Here is a 16,884-nt window from a genome sequence, read left to right on the forward strand (position 1 = left end):
GATAGTGTCCGAAAAACAGCAGGCCTTCACTAATGTTGACAGAATAATTGAATAAATGAATGAAGGAGATTCTAGAGGCATTTTGGAATGAAAAGTTACGAAGGCCTGATATTCATTTAGAGGTATAGGTTGAGACAGAAGGAAGAATCAAAGGTGACTCATTTTTATGACTTGGATGCCTGTGTTTACAGTAATGTCACTACAGTAAGAGGGAAAATAAAACAGGAGGAAGACATTTTAGAGGGAGGATATGTTTGATTTTGGATATGTTGAGTTTAGAATGCCTGTGGAATAACCAATGTTGAGAGGTTTGGTAGGAAGCTGGAATATGTAACCAAAAGACATGGAGAAAGATGTAAACATACAGGTTTGAGGGTAAATGACATGACATAGAATGAAGGGTGGAAGCCAGGGTATTAGATAAGACGACTTAAGCAAAAGGAAAGGAAGGATAAGAGGAACTTTGTGTGCAAAAAATAAGAAGATTGTACTCATGTTGTACTTCCTACACAATATGACTAAAGTAAGGGTACACACATACCCATTCCCAGGTACCCCCATTCTTCTCTTCTTTAGTTTTCTCCATAGGCTTTGTTATCATCTGACATTCTTATGTATGTTGGAAAATAAGCAAAATGATGGCAGTATTTTTGTCTGTTTTGTTCATTGGGATACCCCGGCACATATTAGATGCACCGTAAGTAATTACTGAACAAATAAAGGAATGAATAATTTTAATGCATGAATACAGACAATAAGGTATTAATCTTTTGAGTAAAGGACATAGATGGTCCCTCTCTGACAACATGGTCTTTAACTCATTACCATTGGGTTGATTCCAACTCGTAGTGACCCTATAGCACAGTAGAACTGCCCCGTAGGGTTTCCAAGGAGTGGCTGCTGAATTCGAACTGCTCACCATTTGGTTAGGAGCTGAACTCTTTAACCACAGCACCACCAGGGCTGCAACATAGTCTTTATCCTCTATTAAATCACCTGGAAAAAGCTTTCATTCTAGGTACCTAAGTGTCCCTTTCTGACCTATCATCAAATCCTTTCTCCATTTTGTTGTTTTGTAACATTTGGTCTATGTAAAGCTCCTTCTCACTGGGCTTTCAGCCTCTAATAATTAAAAAGTAATCATTGATATGGATACCCAGTATCCAGTGCCATCAAGCCGATTCGGACTCATAGTGACCCTACAGGACAGAGTAGAACTTCCCCATAGAATTTCCTAGTAGCGCCTCAAGGATTTGAACTGCCGACCGTTTGGTTAGCAGCTGTAGCACTTAACCACTACGCCACGAGGGTTTCCTTGATACGGATAGCAGAGCCAATTTTTTTCTATGCTCACTGCTTCGGCTGTGTCATCTGCTAATCATCACCGTAACATGACTGCCCCTGGGCCGCTAGCAATTGTTTTCTAAGTCATGACTCTCCAACATCTGGCCATTGCTTCTGAGGCAGGTAAAGTCTCATCTGTTCTCACTGCTGTCATAGAATCCACCTCCTCTATTGCTGTTCTGGGCATCTCTTGGTACACTCCTAGAGCTGATTCTTTCTCTCCTATTGTGGAGACTCTCTCCTCTGTCATTTGATATCATATCTCTCTTTGGATCACAATTTAACACCTAATTCTTCGGGAACCATTTCTAAGTTAATCACAACTCTTTTACAACCTACTACACAATATACAATAGTCCTAAAATATCTTAACGCTTTTAATGTTCTTAAAATTTATATAGGAGCCCTGGTAGAACAGTGGTTAAAGTGCTCGGTTACTAACCAAAAGGTTGGCTGTTTGAGCTCAACAGCCACTCCATGGGAGAAAGATGTGGCAGTCTGCTAGCATAAACATTTACAGCCTCAGAAACCCTCTGGTGCAGTTGTAGTATGTCCTATAAGGTAGCTATGAGTCAGAATCAACTCAACTGTAGTGGGTTTGGTTTTGGTGTATAATATACATGTTATGTATGATATCTTATATGTGGTAAGTGATTCCAGGAATGAGAGCATATCTAGGTATATATTATCATAATGCTTCTTACATGTTTCTGCTGAAGGTCCTTTAAAGGAAGACAGCCAGAAATGTACAACTTAGTGCTCCTGAGATCACAGGACTTAGCAGATTAGAGTGCCTGGCACCAATTTTCAATTTTTTTTTAAATGCTATGTTTTTTAAAATTCACACTAAGCTTGTTCTACTTTACAATATTGTATTTTTTTCTAAAATGAAAATACTATTTAAATTTATTCAGATTAAATTACTTAAATGTCCCCTCAAATATTTTAATAAACATGAAGCTTCCAGAAAATAGACCATATTGATCTAACACCTTCCCGTGCCTCCTGATATATCATTCCATATTGCTGTGGGCATAAGGAGTCCATGGATAGCACAGTCAAGTACTTGACTACTAGCCAAAAGGTTGTGGTTTTAAACCCACTCAGAGGAGCCTCAGAAGTCAGACCTGGTAATCCGCTTCTGGAAGGACAACTCTATGGACTACAGTTCTACTCTGACACATATGGGGTCGCCGTGAACCAGAATTGACTCAGCAGCAACTAACGACATCCCTGTGGACACGTGTATGCCACAGAAATGATACTTGGCATGTGATGAATTTTAGAAGATCCTGGCATTAGTGTACCCTGGTTTTCTGTCTGTCTGCAACATATGCCAATTTAGTATTTAGTTCGTTTATCTTCCTTTTATAAGTCTTAAGAGACATAAGTATAGGGACAATGTTAATTTGCGGCTGATTTATTGAGTAGTCATTCATGAAGCAAAAATTTTCTAATAACTCCCTATACATACTAAGGAGGCATAAAAATGAACAAGATATGGATCACTTAAAGAAGAGATATTAACATGTATTCAGGGCTTACTCTCAGTTAAGCCTTGTGTCATTTATACTTGCCACAACCCCAAAACACGGCATTATATTGCCCACTTTCCAGATGAGCAAACAGTGCTTCAAGGAGGTAAGAAACAGACAACATCACACCACCAGGATGTGGAGCCAGTGCAGAACTATGTCTGTGTGACTGGGAAGCTCATGCAGGCACTTTGTACAACACAACAGTGCGCAGCATGCAGTATAGGGGGTGAGGCAATAAGAACATGTGCAGTACCATATAGCCGAGTGTGATGTGAGGAGTTCAGAAGAGGCACATTCCCTTTCGGTTGTTAAGACCAGAGAAAGCTTCATGGAACAATGACATTAGCTGGGCCCCAAAGAGGAGGCAAGAGTGCAGTAGCTTAGGAGACTGGGCATTCCAAACAAAACACCTTAACTGAGAACACCTGGAGAGTCTGGGAAGCTAAAGGTGAGAAATACATTTGGACTGAAGTTTGACCTATAAATGAGAAAACAAAGGGTGAAAAGGTAGGCAAAATACAGAAGAGGCCAGAATGTGGGACACCTTATACCCAAAAAAACCCAAACCCAGTGCCGTCCAGTTGATTCCGACTTATAGCGACCCCACAGGACAGAGTAGAACTGTCCCATAGAGTTTCCAAGGAGCTCCTGGCGGATTCAAACTGCCAACCCTTTGGTTAGCAGCTGTAGCACTTAACCATTACGCCACGAGGGTTTCCATGGGACACTTTATACACCAGGAAAATCAGAGCTTTTGAGTTATAGAATGCACAATACTATTGATGTTTTTTTGAGTAGGGAAATTATGAAAATCAAAATTTTCATAATTTTTTCAAAATGGAAAAATTAGTCTGGCAACACTGAGCAAGCCACTTGGCAGTGTGACAAGTCAAGGTGTGGCAGCAGCAATATGTAGAGGAATATGAGTGAAATTGTGGAAGCAAATTTATTAGCACATGATGAACCTGAAAGAGAGAAAAGGAGATGCTGAAAGTGTGAGGTTCCCAGCCTAGATCACTCAAGGCACAATGCGGTATCATTACTTGCAATATGGAAGTCAGGATAAGGAACTGGGTTAGAGAAAAGAGGTAGAAAGGGATGGTGTGTTGATTTTTAGACATGGTAAGTTTGTCTGCCAATACGACATGGTTGCCCAGATGTGCAGTACACAATCGAAAACAGGGAAAAATTGAAAAACAGATTCCTCCCAGGGAGGAATCAGAACTAGGACTACATATTTGGTAATAATCTGCATAAAGGTGGTATTCAAAAAGGAGTACATAAAGATAACGGTCAAGGATAAAATCAGGAGTTGGGAGAAGGAATAAGACCCTGTGGTAGGACAAGAAAATGAGCAATCAGAGCTGGAAGAAAAGGTCAGAAAGTAATTAACAGTGATATTTGAGAGAAACATTTCAATATGGTGATGAAGGCTATTGTGATGTTTTAAGGAATTTATAGGTTATAGGCTTTTTAATAACTGTAAAAAGCCAATGAGAGTTTTGACAATGAAGGCACAGCTTGTTGCTGTTGTTGTTAGGTGCCTTCCGATCAGTTCTGACTCATAGCAATCCTATGTACAACGGAAACACTGCCAGGTCCTGTGCCACCCTCAAGATCGTCACTATCCTTGAGCGCATAGTTGCAGCCACTGTGTCAATCCATCTAGTTGAGGGTCTTCCTCTTTTTAGCTGACCTTCTACTTTACCAAGCATGATGTCCTTCTCCAACATGTCTATCCCTCTATCCCTCTTGATAACATGTCCAAAGTATGTGAGACATAGTCTCACCATCCTTGCTTCTAAGGAACATTCTGGTTGTACTACTTTCAAGACAGATTTATTTGTTCTTTTGGCAGTCCATGGTATATTAAATATTCTTCGCCAACACCACAATTCAAAGGGCTCAATTCTTCTTCAGTCTTTCTTATTCAATGTCTAGCTTTTACATGCATATGAGGCGATTGAAAACAACATGGCTTGGGTCAGGCGCACCCTAGTCTTCAAGGTGACATCTTTGCTTTTCAACACTTTAAAGAGGTCTTTTGCAGCAGATTTTCCCAATGCAGTGCATCATTTGATTTCTTCCATGGGTGTTGATTGTGAATTCAAGTAAAATGAAATTCTTGACACCTCAAACTTTTTTCCATTTATCATAGTGTTGCTTATTGGTCCAGCTGTGAGGATTTTTGTTTTATGTTAGGTGTAATCCATGCTGAAGGCTGTGGTCTTCGAACTTCATTAGTAAGTGCTTCAAGTCCTCTTCACTTTCAGCAAGCAAGGTTGTGCCATCTGCATAATGCAGGTTGTTAATAAGTCTTCTTGATCTATGTACAAGTTCTTCATGAGCACAATTAAGTGTTCTGGAATTCCCATTCTTCCCAGTGTTATCCATAATTTGTTATAATCCACACAGTCGAATGTCTTTGCATAGTCAAAAAACACAGGTAAACATCCTTCTGGTATTCTCTGCTTTCAGCCAGGATCCATCTGACATCAGCAATGATATCCCTGGTTCCACGTCCTCTTCTAAATCCAGCGCGATTTTCTGACATTAAATACACTGCTGCAGATGCTTTTGAATGATCTTTAGCAAAATTTTACTTGTGTGTGATATTAATGATATTGTTGGATAATTTACACATTCGGTTGGATCATGTTTCTTTGGGATGGGCATAACTATGGACCTCTTCTAGTCAGTTGACCAGGTAGCTGTCTTCCAAATTTCTTGGCATTGATGAGTGAACACTTCCAGCACTGCATCTGATTGTTGAAACATCTCAACTGGGATTCCGTCATTTCCTGGAGCCTTGTTTTCTCCTAATGCCTTCAGTGCAGTTTGCACTTCTTCCTTCAGTACCATCGGTTCCTGATCATATGCTACCTCCTGAAATAGTTGAACATCAACCAATTCTTTTTGGTATAGTGACTTTGTGCATTCTTTCCATCTTCTTTTGATGCTTCCTGTGTCTTTTAATATTTTCCTTGTAGATTCCTTCGGTATCACAACTCGGGCCTGAATTTTTCCTTCAGTTCTTTCAGCCTGAGAAATGTCCAGCATGTTCTTTCCTTTTGGTTTTCTATCTCCAGGTATTTGCACAGGTAATTATAATACTTTACTTTGTCTTCTTGAGCCACCCTTTGAAATCTTCTGTTCTGCTCTTTTACTTTATCATGTCTTCCTTTTGCTTTGGCTACTGGATGTTCAAAGAGCAAGTTTCAGAGTCTCTTCTGACATCTATTTTGATCTTTCCTTTCTTTTTAATGACCTCTTGCTTTCTTCATGTATGATGTCCTTGATGTCATCCCACAACTCATCTGGTCTTCAGTCATTAGTGTTCAATGCAGCAAATCTATTTCTGAGATGATCTCTAAATTCAGGTGGGATATACTCAAGATCATACTTTGGCTCTTGTGGACTTGTTCTAATTTTCTTCAGTTTCAACTTGAACTTGCATATTAGCAACTGATGGTCTGTTTTGTAGTCAGCCCCTGGCCTTGTTCTGACTAATGATATTGAGCTTTTCCATCATCTCTTCCCACAGATATAGCTGATTTAATTCTTATGTATTCCATCTGTGAGGTCCACACGTATAGTTCCCATTTAAGTTGGTTAGAAAAGGTATTTGCAATGAAGAAGTCACTGGTCTTGCAAAAAATTCTATCATGCAAACTCCAGAATCATTTCTATCACCAAGGCCATAATTTCCAACTACGGATCCTTCTTTGTTTCCAACTTTCACATTCCAATCTCCAGTAATTATCAATGCATCCTGATTGCATGTTCAATCAATTTCAGACTGCAAAAGTTGGTACAAGTCTTCATTTTCTTCATCTTTGGTCTTAGTGATTGGTGTATAAATTTGAACAACAGTCGTATTAACTGGTGTTCCTTGCAGGTGTATGGATACCATCCTATCATTGACAGCGTTGTATATCAGGGTAGATCTTGAAATGTTCTTTTTGATGATGAATGCAAAACCATTCCTCTTCAAGGTGTCATTCCCAGTATAGTAGACCATATGATTGTCTGATTCAAAATGGCCAGTTGAGGCCATTTCATTTCACTAATGCCTAGGATATCGATGTTTATGCATTCCATTTTATTTTTGACGATTTTCAATTATCCTAGATTCATACTCTGTACATTTCATGTCCTGATTATTAATGGATGTTTGCAGCTGTTTCTTCTCATTTTGAGTCACGGTACATCAGCGAACAGAAGTCCTGAAAGCTTGACTCTATCCAGGTCATTAAGGGAAAGCTTAGAGGAGCAGAAATTATGGTTTAGTGATGGAATTAATTTTTTTTCATTTTTTGTTGTTAGAATATAGGAGACAGGAGCATATCTTAGAGTGGGGTGCCCCTCCTTCTGGTACAATCTTCCAAAGAGATCCCCTTTCCAAGGTACTTTGCTGATATGATAGTTATGATCATAAAGAAAAGAGCTTAGAGGAAGCAGTGTAAAAGCAAGATCAGGAGACGCTCAGAAAGGTTGTCAAGGGCAGTGCTGTTTTTCCCCATTGGTCTCACCCTCCCACACAATGGCTCTGCCTCATAGCACTACACCCTTCAACTCGGATCTGTCCCAGGCTTGATTGTCCTTAAGTAAGAACCTGATTATGACTTTCATTTAAGGAGAATTGTACAGTTTAAAAGATGTTAGTATTAGGTAGTTCTGGGTTCAAATCTTGACTCTACAGTTGATGGAATCTGAGTCTTGGTTTCCATATTTACCAAGAGGTAGTAATATACATAATCTATAGTCTTATTTTTCAAAATAAAATTAAAAGAAATAAAAAGCCAGATGATAGTAGGCATTCAATAAATAATCAAATAATCATTTTTGTTTTTGAAAAAGATGAAGATGATGGTGATTTTAACAGAAAGACAAGGCCCAGAAAAGGTGACATTTAAGAGAATCAAAGACCCAGGTGAAGCTGAAGGATCTGTTTCTCTCTGAGAAGAGATGAAAGGAAAAAAATACACATGCAGAAATTTAGACTACAGGAGAAGAAAAATAAGTGGTAATTAAATGTGAAGAAATAGAAGTGGAAATAAGTTTCATTTAGAGAAGAGAAAAAAATAGAAAAAAGAAAATATTTAGGATGTGGTTCATTTTTTTCCAAAAAGGTAGGAAGCATATTTACCGTCTGAGATTGAAGGAGTATCCTTAGTCTCTAGGCATATTTTTCTCTTCCCCAAGTCCCCAAAATCTTGTATTGACATATTCCTTGGCAATACCTCAATCATGCGCTCGCTTTCTAATCTAGACATATAAACAGAAGACTCTTCTGTCTCAATTCCCTTCTGGCAAGTCCCTCCTCAGTATATTGCAATATGCTGTTTTTCCTTACCTTGCCAAGAAAACTACCTAAAATCATCAAAACTTCCTAAAGGAGAAATCCAAAGGCTCTATTTCAGTTCATATGTCATTGGCACTCTCTGTTTTGACACAGCTGATAATTCTTTTCTTCCCAAGGCTGTTTTTTTCCCCTTACTTCCTTATAGCCACATGTTCCTGTTTCTCTTTAAACCATTCTGACCTGAAGTTCTTAGTGTCTTATATGTGTTCCTCTACTTCTAACTCTTTAATGCCAGTGTTTTTCAGCTGTACTGTTCTCATTCTACATACTCCCCTGGGAGTCTTTTTCACATTTAAGATTCTGCTATCACAAACAGACTGAGAATCCTCCAATTACTGACTCCAGTGTAGACTCATTCTCCGAGGCTCAGACTCATATATTCTCATTCATGTGCTAGATGAATCTCACTGGGATGTCTACTATACACCTCACTTTCAATATTTACAAAGCTGAACTCAACATATTCCTGTCTTAAATTGTATTTCTTCTATTCTCAAACTCAGTTGTTCGTATTCCCATCTGCCCACTCACCCAAGCTATCATTCCTACCCAGTCCTAGCCACCAAGATCTAAAAATTCTGTTTCCTAAAGATTGCTTGACTTTGTCCTCTACTCTTAATATTACCACCACTAACTTTCCTGGACCAAGCTTTTATTACCTTTTACTTGGACTATGCAATAGTCTCCTACTGGTTAGTTTGCCTCCAGTATTGTCCCCTGACAAATGACCTTCCCATAGCTCCCACCATGCTCTAAAACAAAAATTGGGCCCTGCACTCATCTGCTTAAAATTTTTTCATGGTTCACCACCCTCTATAAATCCACAGAATGAAGTTTAAGCTGCTTCACATACAGGCCTTGCATCATCTGACCCACCTCATCTCTTGGAATGCCCTTCTCTGAATTTCATTCTCCAGAAACAACGAATTGCTTAGAGTAAGTGAGGACATTCATTGTGCTGTTTTCCTCTCTACGCCTTTGTTTATGCTGCCCCTATGTTTCGACCCACTTTGATCTGGCTCTTTTTCATCCTTTACCTTGAGCTCAGTCACCATGTCTTCTAAGGTGCTTTTCCCAACTCTTTCTTTCCTGCCTCTTATCCAACCTGAACCCATCTGTCACTGTGTTGTTCCATGGTGGCTTGCATGTTGCTATGATGCTGGAAGCTGTGCCACAAGTATTTTAAATACCAGCAGAGCCACCGATGGTGGACAGGTTTTAGCAGAGTTTCCAGACTAAGACAGGCTAGGAAGAAAGGCCTGGTAGTTGAGTTCTGGAAATTAGCCAGTGAAAACCCTATAGATCTCAACAGAATACTGTCTGATATAGTGTTGGAAGATGAGCCCCCTGGTTGGAAAGGCACTCAAAATACACAGTGCCCACAGCAATGGACTTGAGCATGCCAATGATTGTAAAGATGGCACAGGACCAGGCAACATTTTGTTCTATTGTAAATGGGGTCGCCATGAGCCAGACAGAGCAAACTTGATGGCAACTAACAACAACCACAACCTGAAGGCGTGTCTCTCTTTTGGGTATTTGCAGCTCCCCATTATCTCCTCCATCATTTCCCTTAACATATTAAGTACGGATGTTATTTATTATGTTTGAGGCCCACAACTGATTTTGAACAACCTGGAAGCAGGGTATGTCTTATTTACATTTGTTTCTCAGAATGAGCACGTTATTACCTGGTATGCTTCCAACTGTCGGAGGAATGTTGGAAAGGTTTGGGAGCATTACGGAGGGGAATGAGACAGTCAACCAAAGTGAATTAAGGAAGGAATGACATTTATTCAGGGCCCAATTAAGTTATATTGACTGATTTTGTAGTGAAGCTCTTATGCTTGTTTTGTGACTTTTTCCAAAAGATTTTTCAGCCCAACACAGAAAAACGAATGGTATGTATAACCTGGAGCTGGTGATAATTCAAGGAAGGGGAAGGATTCTAGGGTGATCAGGGGCCAAATACCTGAGGGCAGAAATACCTGAGGGCAGAAAGGGCTGATGTGCATGGCAGAGGGGGTAGAACCAAAGAGAATGATGAGGGCAAAGAGGTAGTTGTGTGGGCCAGAGAGAGGTGACAATGAAAAAAGAGGAGGACAGTGTATTCAGAAATGGAGGGAGGGAGGGTTACAGAGAAGGAGAGGGAGGGATGGAGGGAGGGAGGGAGACAGAGAGAGAAAGACAGTTTGCTTAAAAACTGAAAGAAGGCACAGTTGAGAATCCAAAACCAAGTGATATCAGTTAGTAGAAGTTCAAGCTGCCGGAAAAATCATCTTTGGATTCATAATCTAACAAAATAAAATAAAAATCATCCTGATGTTTAATCAGTATGTTACTACGGTAACTTAAAAACCTATTTGCCAGTTTGTGGACACTTTGGGCATTTTGCATCACATTCTATAGTCAAAGAATCATACAAATTGCAGAAATAATGACAGGATAGCTTTGCCGTGTAATTCTTCCATCTATTTATGGAAGCAGAGAACTCCAGCCCAATGCTGAGTTACATAATCTGAATTTTGTCCAGTCTTCATTTTGAAGTAATTTTTCCAAAAGCATGACAAATAAGTTATCCTAGCCCTTCCTTTCTGCTGAGCAGTTTTTTTTTTTTTTGGCCATTATTTTAGCATGTTGCGAGCACTTACCACAGATAAAGCAGGTTGTCTTTAGAATTTCTTCTTTTTTCTGTTTTTCACTTCTGAGATCAGCAAAGGTATCGATGATAACACCAAAAATCAAATTAAGAACAATAATGATAACAATGAAAAAAAACAGAAGGTCATAAACCACCCGGGCAGCAAACAAAGGCTCCTGAAAAACAAATTAAACAAACAAACAAAATACATATATGTAAATATACACACACACTTTCAAGACATACGGGTTTAGCACATTGTTTAGCATAGAAGATATATGCAATAAATGTTTGCTAATTGAATATAAAATAGTATTCCAAGTTAGAAACATTAGACACACTTTCTATCTTAGCTTTTCTTTCCTTTAGGAGTTGTGAGAAAAACTCCCAGGCCAGTTCCCAAGAACCCTTTCTTTTCTCTATGACTAACACCTTTGTTTTCTAGCGTAGGGACTTACCTTTCATTAGCAACCACTTTACTATGTCATTCTGCCGAATATATTTTGTTGCAGTGGCCCCTATCCCAGAAGCCAACGAAAGGCATTTGAACAGCAATTCCAAAGGTCAGCAATTAGAGACCTAAGGAGGACCTAAGGATTTGTCAATTTCTGAAGTAAGTTTCTTTCTCGGCTTTGCAGGATCAAGTACATACAGCTCAATCTTATTTCCATTGATGAATAATATTAAAATACACATTAGAGATCATTCAATCCAGTTGTTTTACAGATGAGGGGCCTGAGGTTATGAAATGCTAGATGGCTTGACAACATTATACAACTAGCCTGTTGCTGAACTGAGATTTTTAGAGCCCTCAGCCTGATGCTTGACATTTTGCAGCTAGTGAGACTTTTTTCAGCCTTGCCATTTTACTATATGAAATTCTGTTAGAATTTGTTCAAATTTTATATTTGTCATGGATAAATAATGGATGCTATTCCTATGCAAAAGCAAAGGGTAACTTTTCATACCTGAGAAACATGATAGACAAGAGGCAGCCTAGTTTCTGTTATTTATGTAACAATCAACTCCTATACAAAGTTTGCAGTCATGATTTCCTTGCTATAATACAATACACAGATCAAACCCTGATAAATTTCATAACTCTACTAACATACATAGATTTTCAGCACGTTAGCTCTTTCTAGGTAATCCTAGTATACAATTAATTGGTTTTAACAGCCACCATTAAACTTTCAAGCAAATGACGTATTACCCAGAAAACAAAAGTCATAATGTAAATGCTATTTTCAAAGGTTAAAAAAAATGATTACACGATTCTTGAAAAATGACTTTTCCTTCCACTTACATCTTTTGAGGGTCTTCTCAGCACGTCTCCTACCCCTCCGCCATTCCTGAGGCCCTGGTTTAACACAGTAACTATGCACATAAGGAGAGTGTCACACGCCCTTTCAATTCCATCTTCATACTCTTCATCACCTATAAAACCACATAAATTAATGTAACAAACTCACATTGAATAAGTATATTATGATTCTATTTCCAAGGATCTATTTTATTGAAATGACTAATTTTCCTCTTCTGAGTTGACTTTATTTTAGCATCACATGGATGAGGGGTTCCTGAAAATTTTATTTTACTTGAAACTGTTTCTTTTTAACCCTTTCAAGAACCAATTATTTTCTCTTACATTTTTTGTTGATATTATTACGTGTTTTCACTAATGAAGGCATGCTGATTAAAGGACCAATTCAGAATTTTTGTTATAAGTTATGGGTTTTGATACTCATTATCTGGGATCACATGTATACCAGTGACCTCTGGATGACATAAACTCTGCCAATATGAGTCAATGATAAAATATTTTTTTTTTTAATTTTATTTCTTGAAAATTTACAAAACATGAGGTAAAATATAAAGGTACCTGGAATGACCGCACATACGTTTTATTCTAGTCTCCTTCTTCTTAGCATTTTTATTATTTTTCATGAAACTTTTCAAAACATGGTACGATGCATTCTTCCTTACTGCAAAAGCAGTACTTACAGCCCAAATAAATAAAGCTAAGAGATTTTTTTTTTTATCACATAAAAATTACCACTATGATGTCTTCTTTGTTACTGCAAAAGCAGTACTTAGAGGCAAAATAAATAAAACTAAAGGAATTTGAATCTCAGGAAAATTACCACTACTATGTATTCTTCATTAGAACAAAAGCAGTACTAACAGCTATGAAGCAGAAACAGCTGCCCTGGAATACTGCAGAACTGCTCACATTAGTGCATCCCACCTGCTGCACGAGGAAGCAGTGACAGGGCCCTAAGATCAAATGCAGGTTAAGAATAACTTATAGGGGTTCCAGTGTCCTGAAAAGAATCATTTCAATGCATTATTCCTTGTTGGAAAGGCATTATTTACTGTTTCGAAGCTAGAAAAGAAGGGAGCCAGTAACATCTGGAAACAAGGAATGGCATCAAAGAGAAAATGGCCACTACGACTGAATGAAGATTGGCAATAGCTTATTCTTGCTCTAATACATTCTCATGAGAATACAGTAACTGAGAAACTTAGTGCGGAGGCTGATCTCACAAAAATAGAGGCAAACCTGTCAAAAGTTTAGAAAATTCACATATCTGGGAGACATGACCTAAGATAATGCTCAATCTTTAAAAAAAAAAAAAAAGAAGTCTCACACTCAGGATTTTTGAGTTTCATGCATTTCAAAAGGCTCCCACCTTGAGGCTAAACATGTGTTAAAATCAAGCTACTCCCTTTCCAGATTATTCCAGAGGCATAAAAAGTGGGTGGAATATCATTGTCCAGGAGATCTTAAAAGGGTTAAAAATATGCTGGGATGTACCTCAAGAAGAGGATGGAGCTCAGAGATGGGCAAGTACAAAATGCAGCATTAAAGACCTCTGCTGGGGATGAGAGGCAGAGTCTGGGCTTAACCACTTACCTTGCAAGTAAGCCCCAAGGCACATTCTGATTTAGAAAGTAGGAGAAATAAAATTCTGTTAGGAGGAAGAAGGAATGGGAAGAGGTATGGCTTTCAGTGGTAACAGTGAGCGCAGCAGCAGACAAGGAAGCCAGAAAGCAGTGGAGAAAGCTCAGACTGTACCATGCTGGTTAGGTTCCCAAAGCCCAGTGGTGGGTTCTAACATGATGGGCTAAGAAGGATAAAAGGAAAAATAGTTAGAAATGTATAAGAAGGTTTTAAGGAAAAATTTGGTTTTCGAATAATGAGGCCACCTGGAAGATGTCCACCTGCTACTTCACAATGGTTAGACTTTCAATCAAAAAAAAAAAAAAATCAAAGTGGTCATATATTTAGGGGCATGATCTGCATTTATTTATTCATTCAGCAACTACCTGCTCTTGTCACAGCAAATGTTTATTACATACTAAGTGCCAGATTAATCAGTGCATAGAAGCTACAAGGTAATGCTGCCACCTCTTCTCAAGAATTTGGAAATGAAGCTGTTTGTTCTCTCAGAAGTAAACTCGTAAAATCTACACACAATTCACAAAACGATTAGCTCGTCAAAAAAAAAAAAAAATTGGCTGCAAATACATACTGAGAGAACTGGCTTTCTATGTGGCATGCAAACAGAGGAGAATGTCCAGGTCAGGTCAATGCCAGCAACTCTCCAGTCATCTCACTCAAAATTAATCAGTACACAGGCATGTTGGTTTGATACAGTAGCCTCTATGAGCTTGCTTCATGCAGTTCTACCTTTGTGAGATAGATCTACTCTCACTATGTTATGCTAGGTTCCCAGACCTCCAGGTGGAAAGCCAGACTCTGAATCATGGTAAAGTCACCAAAGTAAATGTCACCTTGTGGAGACCTACCTGCATGACCAGCTGTCCTTCCCCATGTCGCACTTGCCTCGGTTCACTACATCAAGAGCCACTAGGCCAGGCGTTAGGAATACAGGTGGGAAAGAGGAAAGTCTCCCAGTCCCTCAGAAACTTAGGGTCCACTACAAAGAATAGGTCAGCAGAATGACAAAAAAAAAAAAAAAAAAGAATGACAAAGGCAGTGCAATATTACTGGGTGCCATGGAGCCATGTTGGAAGTGGTTCTCATGGAAGGCGGCATCAGGGACAGCATCCTGAGTTGAGCCTTGAAAAGCGGGCATGCTTAGCCAGTAAATTAGTGAGGTAAGCCATGCCAAGCAGATAAAATGGGCTGTACAAGCACATGGGATGTTTGTGGAACTGCAGGTGGGTTACAATGGCTGGGGTTTCAGTATATGCTGAAAAGTGGTGAAGATGTGAGAGTAAAAGTGGGCAAGGAACAGATCATGGAGAGCTTCACACACCAAAGAGAAGAGTTTAAACTTTATCATGAAAGCTATGGGGAGCTACTGAAGAACTGTATACAGGGACAAGGTGGTTCACTGTCTGTTGTTGTTAGCTGCCATCAAATCACCCCCAACTCATCGTGATCCCATACACGATGGGATCAAACTGTTATGCTCCATAGGGCTTTTAGTGCCTGATTATTTGGAAGTAGATCACCAGACCTTTCTTCGTAGTCATTCTTAGCCTGGAAGCTCTGCTGAAACCCGTTCAACATCCTAGCAACACACAAGCCTACAGTGACAGATTGGTAGAGGTTTTGCATGAGGTGCACTGGTGGGGAATCAAACAGGAATCTCTTGCAAGGAAGGAGAGAATTCTCCCAGTAAACCACCACTGCCCATCTAGTTGGTGAAATACCAAAAGATAAAGCATATAGTCAAATAACAAGACAGCTTAACGTGTGACAAAATCCACAGAAGTAAGGCAAAAAGTTCAGATGGGGCGGCGGCGGGGGTGGGGGGGAGGGGACATTTAATACCAAAGATAATTAGAGGGGAGTCCATTAAAAATATTGACACTTAGTTCAGCCTTGAATAGTCCATAGCATAAGACAGGAGTAGAAAAGCATTTCACATGGTGGAATAGAAGTAGAAAAAGACATGCTGACATGTTAAACAGCAAATAAGCCAGTATGCATGCACTAGGGGAGTGGAAGAAAGCTAGAGAGAGAAACTGTGAGCTCTCTGTGAAGCTCTAAGGAGTTTGGATTTTACTCAGAAGGCAATGGAGCATCATGGAAAGGTTGAGCTGTGGGTAGGGGAGGATATATTCAAAGCAGTGATTTCTGACAAGTAGTGTAGTAGTGATATACTGGGTGAACTGAAGAGAAGAGAATGACTAGAGGCAGAAAGGCCACTTAGGAGGCAGTTGCAATAATTCAAGCATGATGGACTATGAGCCTCAACCAGGGTAATGGCAGCGAGAACGGAAAGGATGTGAGAAACAACGCAAGGGATGAATGACCAGGAGCTGATAGGGCTTTTGGAAGAAGGGAGAAGGCAGCATTAAATATCATGCTGAGGCTTCTAGCCAGGGGTGACTTGGGAAAAGGATGGTTCCATTAGCCCATAGAAACAGACAAGTTAGAAGGAAGAACTGGATTTAGAGTGTTTTGATGAAGACAAGGAAAGAATCTCAGATGATTTTTATGTTTATTGGGTGAGAAGGCATTTAAAAAAGTCAAAGGAGGTAAGACAGCTGGGAGAGTACTGTGATCCAAAACTAAGGAAGAAAATAAAGATGGAGAAGGTCATGTCAGAATTACAGAAGAGTCAAAGACAAAGAGAAACAAGAAAAGGCCACTGGAATTACCAATTAGGCCATCAAATTGTTAAGGGAAGATAAAGCCATTGCCATTGAGTCGTTTTGAATTCATAGCAACCATATAGGAACTGCCTCATAGGGATCCCAAGGAACGGCTGGCAGACTCAAATGCTTAACCACTGCACCACTAGGTCTCCAAGGGGAAGATATTGAAGCAGAAACTGAAGGAGGAAGTGTGGGCCATTTGTTTTATAGGAAATTAGGTACTGAAAGGAAGGAGGATGGTAGGATATTAGCTTTGGGGGATGATAGAATGCAGAAGGAAGTTTAATTAGTTCCACTGGGGGAAGTGGTAGTTCAGTGGTAGAATCTTGTCTTCCGTGAGGCAGAACCTGGGTGTGACT

General features: G+C 39.4%; 1 protein-coding gene across 1 annotated transcript in view; it reads right to left on the reverse strand.

Moving 5' to 3' along the window:
• ITPR2 (inositol 1,4,5-trisphosphate receptor type 2) overlaps positions 1-16,884 on the reverse strand; it is a 523,041-nt gene that overhangs the window by 56,048 nt on the left and 450,109 nt on the right. Inside the window, exons 53-54 of the mRNA XM_049882682.1 lie at positions 12,195-12,325; positions 10,899-11,064 (exon numbers count right to left, since the gene is read on the reverse strand). Of these exons, the coding sequence (XP_049738639.1) occupies positions 10,899-11,064; positions 12,195-12,325 (297 nt within the window). The remainder of the gene's footprint in view (positions 1-10,898; positions 11,065-12,194; positions 12,326-16,884) is intronic.

This window comes from Elephas maximus, chromosome 4 (genome assembly GCF_024166365.1).
Source record: "Elephas maximus indicus isolate mEleMax1 chromosome 4, mEleMax1 primary haplotype, whole genome shotgun sequence".
In the NCBI taxonomy this organism is placed as follows: Eukaryota; Metazoa; Chordata; class Mammalia; order Proboscidea; family Elephantidae; genus Elephas; species Elephas maximus.